The 4,811-nt window shown below is 46.5% G+C and overlaps 1 protein-coding gene across 2 annotated transcripts; it reads left to right on the forward strand.

Moving 5' to 3' along the window:
* Window positions 1-1,587: 1,587 nt before the first annotated feature.
* Window positions 1,588-4,442, forward strand: LOC147465756 (uncharacterized). 2 transcript variants are annotated; one of them, XM_086512378.1, is made up of 2 exons: window positions 1,588-3,567; window positions 3,664-4,442. In XM_086512378.1, exons 1-2 carry the CDS (start codon window positions 2,091-2,093, stop codon window positions 4,002-4,004), a joined length of 1,818 nt encoding a protein of 605 aa, XP_086368504.1. In that variant the 5' UTR covers window positions 1,588-2,090; the 3' UTR covers window positions 4,005-4,442. The 2 variants fall into 2 exon arrangements, with proteins under 2 accessions (XP_086368504.1, XP_086368495.1); XM_086512369.1 differs by having other exon boundaries at window positions 1,588-4,439.
* The last annotated feature ends 369 nt before the right edge of the window (window positions 4,443-4,811 follow it).

Genomic DNA, 4,811 nt, shown 5'->3' on the forward strand with positions numbered 1-4,811 from the left:
GTTGGGACACGTCAATAGTATTGGGATGCGACGGTTTGTCTCATTTATTAACTCTGTCACGTCAGCGTTGTCATCTCTCTCTTTGTCCTTCTCTCATCTGCGATCTTCATCGGTATGAATACTATGTACAAGAGATCAAGATATGTCTCGTCTCTCTCTCTCTCCTTCTCTCTCTCTCTCTCTCTCTCATAATCTTAGACCTATTCTCTGTGTGCATTTCTGTTACGGAGGCTATGTGAGATTCAGGCATTGGGAGGCGTCCTTGGGTGACCACCTCTCTCTCTCTCTCTCTTCTCTCTCTCTCTCTCAATATGCAGCCACGACAGTCAGATAGAGGGGTATTCTGGGATGAGCCAGGGGGTGTCATGCAGTTGAGCAAAGAGGACGGCATGAGGGTACAACAAGGGGCTCACTATGTCAAATCTCACCCTCTCATAGAAAGAATTCACACTTAATGTTGGTGATGAGATTATGGGGGGTGGGGGTGGACGTTGCTGCAGTAGGAGCAACCAAGGGTTGGGAGCCGGGGGTGGAGGCGAAAAGAAGGGGGGGGGGGGGGGGGGGGGGGGGGGGGGGGTTCAAGGGTGGCGAGCATGGAGCTCTCTCTCTCTCTCTCTCTCTCTCTCTCTCTTCTCTCTCTCTCTCTCTCTCTCTCTCTCTTCGATGGGGTGCTGATGAGGAAAGGGGGGGAGGAATATCCTGTGGAATCCATTGGGTAATGGGATTTCTATTAAATAAAGTTTGTATGTATGTCGTTACTATTTTTCAAAAGGGTTGATTGAGATTCAACAATAGTACCTTGTAAGTAGCAAAGGCAAAGGATCCAAGCAGCGAGCAACCAAACAGGCAGCACAGGGAGGTTGGTGGTAGACACACATCGCATAGGAGCCAAGCAGAAGAGTTGCTCCAGCCATAGACAAACAAGTTGCATGCGAGTTGGTTAGCATAGTCAACGTGGGATTTGCCACCCTTCGATGAGTTCGAATCCTGTTCACCCTTTGAGTTTTAGTGTTCATTCTATACCAACCCAAAGATACTTACTATTAGAAATTGAAATGAGCCAATAAATGCCAATTAAAAGTGCTCTCTATACTCCACCTATTAGGTGGAATCTTCAGAGATTCCATTTGTTCCAACCATGCAATCAAGCAAGACGAACGTAGGCATCGACCTCGGGATGTCACGATCAGAGAAGTGGTCGTTGGCCTGAGCCACAACCTGACGGAGCGCTAGGGCTGTTGTCGCAGATGCCAAGGCATGTGTAAAAAAGAACCACTACACTATTGCCTCTGTGCGATGACGTCGCCTGATAAACCACCACCAACACAACAAACCCCCCCCCCCACACACACACACACACACAAAAAACAAAAACCGGGGGGCGGGGGGGGGGGGGGGGGGGGGGCACAACACCTTGGAAGATTAGGCTCAAAACTAATGTCCCAAAATGGTAATGAGAGAAAGAGTGTTCCAAGCGTACGAGGCGTAGTCCAAGTATCACACAAAGGGTGCCGAACGGCATGGAGTGACACGTGGCATTCAACACTTGGCAATAAGAAAATCCCGTGGCCTCTGAATGAACTTGAAAGCAAAGGCCCCAACCCCCAAGAGGGAAAACACAGAGGGACGTGCTTCCTACCCTTGAATGAATCATACACTGCAGCGTTCTTTCTACGGCTGTTAACTGCCTTTGTATCATGATTTTGGGTTTGCTTTCGTTAATTAAAGCCTCGTGGTGGTTTTCTGTTGATGGGTCTTCTTCAGCTTCGTCTCCTTCCTTCTTCCTATTAGTACGGATATGGGCGCTAATTCTTCAGGGTTTCAAACAGAGTCGGTCTGCCCACGTCGCCCACAAGCGCATTGATCGCTGCCTGCTCTGATCATCGGCATAATGCAAGATATTTTGCAACCAGTTTAACAAGCTCGACTTCCCGAAACGGAAACTTTTATTTTCCCACATAAAGAAGGGCAGATCTGAAGCATTGCATGTGATTGTTTTGCGAGCCCAAATCAGCGAAAGGAAAGGCAAAAAGCAGAAAAGCACAGGTCGGGCGCACGCGCCGCGTACCCACATAAATTAATTAGCAGCCATGGCCGGCGCTGCTACAAGTTTCGTCAAAGACCGCCCAGATGGGCATGCTGCAGCGATGGGTGCCTGCTATTCTTCTGGCAGAAGAGAGCCTTCTCCTTCTTCCCTTACGTCTTCTCAAAGCAAGGTGTCGACCACGTCACAGACGCGAAATTCAAACCCTCTCAATTCAGGTAAAATTAGCCGCTCTCAATCCTCGTGCTCTGATAGCTCTCAGAAGGCTCTGCGGATGAAGAATCCCGGCAAAGGATTGAGCACAAGTTCTGGGCCGCATCCACATGTAGGCAATGTGTTGCATGCCTCGAATCTTGCACACTCAGATTCCGTACAAGGCTCGGCAATAAGGTTGCAAGGTGTTAATGGCCATGCTCATGTTGAGGGGACCAGCTCTGCAACTGGTGAAGATTGGAATCAGGTCTTACAAACTCATGGTACATCCTCTTTGTCGACGAGAGTAATGGCACAACAGACGTCATCATCAGCCAGTGAAGATAGTGTTGCCGGAATTGGCGATGCCAACTTACTTCACAAGGTAAGAAGTATTTCTGCTGAAGTGGGTTTGTCGGTAGCGGCTACGGAAAATCCTGCTGCAGCTCATTCATCAAGTATCTTAAGCCCTTGTCATATGCATCCCTCCGCTTTGAGCAATGTTTCAACGCTCAATACGCCAGTACATATGCAGTCAAAACACATTGAGATAAAGAGCCCTAGTTTGTCGAAGTCTGGTGTTGGCAGTTATGAGGTGCTAGCATCAAGGAAGCAAATTGCGGGTATGTATGGTATGCCACCCAGCAAGTTAGATAATTCCCTCAGAAGAACAGCCACTGTAACGGGCTTGAAGATTGATACAATCGGAAACAGTAATGGTGCAGGGCTGAAGGCAATCAGAAGCCCATCTAAAGCTGAGACTTTGTCGTTGGCTTACAAGGGTTCGGCAGTTAAAGAGCTTTGCAAGAACTGCAAAACGGGTAATTGGGAATCAGTCTGTTATATAGCAAATGATGGTCGGATTGCCGCAACCCCTACAGGACCTACAACAGTGTGTCATTTCCACCATTGTAATTCTCCTAAATGTGCTGCCAATCCTAACTATCAGCCCCCCTCCTCGTTACCAAGTAAGAAAGTCTCGCTGGCAAAGCCATTGCTTTCTCGTTCACATTCTGATAAGGCAATTAGGACGAAGCCCAGCAATTTGCATGGAGCAGATGATAGTGAATCTTGTTCTGGCACAAAATCATCTCTTGATGACGGAGGCACAGGTAATGGGAATCGTAAAAAGGAAGGAGCAGTGCACAAATTATCTGCAGAAAACCGGCCTGATTTTGAGGTAAAGGCGTGGGACAGTGTAGATATGTGTGATGCAAGTATCAATAGCCCTGAATTTTACTCTGAAGATGCGCAACAAGGTGCTACGGATTCACACCGGAGTTGTGGATGTGCAGAGGGTGATCAGAGATGTGTTTCTCCTATGCATGCAGGTGAACAGAGAGTGCCCAACTCGATGTGTCCATTAGAATATTGCAGTGGCAATGATTTCGATTCCCACAATGATGTTGCAGGTTTGCATCTTACAGGTAACACAGATGGTGAATTCAAAGATGTCGAGTCTAAGGCAGAGTCGGAGGTTGCCAAGGTCTCGCAAACAAGAAAGTCTAGCATGGAAAGGATGAGGCAGAGGTACTTAGACTGCTTGAAAGAGCAAGAAGCGGAAACAGTGAGGCTTAAGAAGCAAGAGATGATTGCTCGCAAGCAAGCGGGAGAGTGGATGTTAGACAGCGCCATTGGAGAAATTCTACAAAAGCTGGCACCAGACGGGGAAGCAGGAGTGAAGGTGATTGTTGAAGCTTTCGAGACCATCATGCAGCAGAGTGACTCGGATTCGCTTCACGACAATGCCGTCTCTGTTGATTGCTGAGGTTTTCATTCTCTGCACAAGTTGATTATTAGCACAAGATGAAAGTAGAGGCTTTGTCAAAAGTGTGTGCATATTTGTGGTTTGATGTAGCTCAATTAAAGCAGGGGCTAATTTGCCCCATTTTTGTATAGGTATGGGGTATAAAATTGTCACTGTTATAAATAGCTCCACCTTTGTTATCCCTTTCAAATATGTACACAAGAAGATTTAAACATTTTCTCACGTAAGAAAATGGAGTCTTTTTTAGTGTTTTTCATACAATGCATAACATCATGAGCTTCTGCTGGAGAGGCACCGCGCATTGGGCCGGCGGTCCCTGCCTCCAATCGTACCTAGCTAGCTATGAAGTGCCTCCCTCACACAAGCTAATGATGTTGAGGTAAGTCACAATGTGGGAATTATTGTGAGAATTTGTCCAAAACTTATTGTGGTAGAGATTGTAGTTGACATGTAAATTAATGTTAAAACAAATTTCCCTAGAAAAGAGAGAGAGAGAGAGAGAGAGAGAGAGAGAGAGAGAGAGAGCACATGGCTTGCTATTTCTAGTTACTACCTTTCTCTCATCAAAAGGCAGAGCCAACAAACCACTACGTACTCTTAGAGCATGGATTCATCTTTCGTCTTGGGATTTATGTTGTCTCAAGCAGTGCTCACATATTCTGTTTTGAAGTGTAAAATTCTAGTAGCTCACTCCATTTGACCTTGATTTTCAAGGTGAGAAATTGCCCATTTTAGTTATAATAAATATTCGCAGAGAGCGTACTAGATTTTGATATACATCTGGTTGTTCGACAGGACTATATCATC

The sequence above is a fragment of the Adiantum capillus-veneris genome, chromosome 1 (assembly GCF_014529385.1).
Source record: "Adiantum capillus-veneris isolate H3 chromosome 1, ASM1452938v2, whole genome shotgun sequence".
In the NCBI taxonomy this organism is placed as follows: domain Eukaryota; kingdom Viridiplantae; phylum Streptophyta; class Polypodiopsida; order Polypodiales; family Pteridaceae; genus Adiantum; species Adiantum capillus-veneris.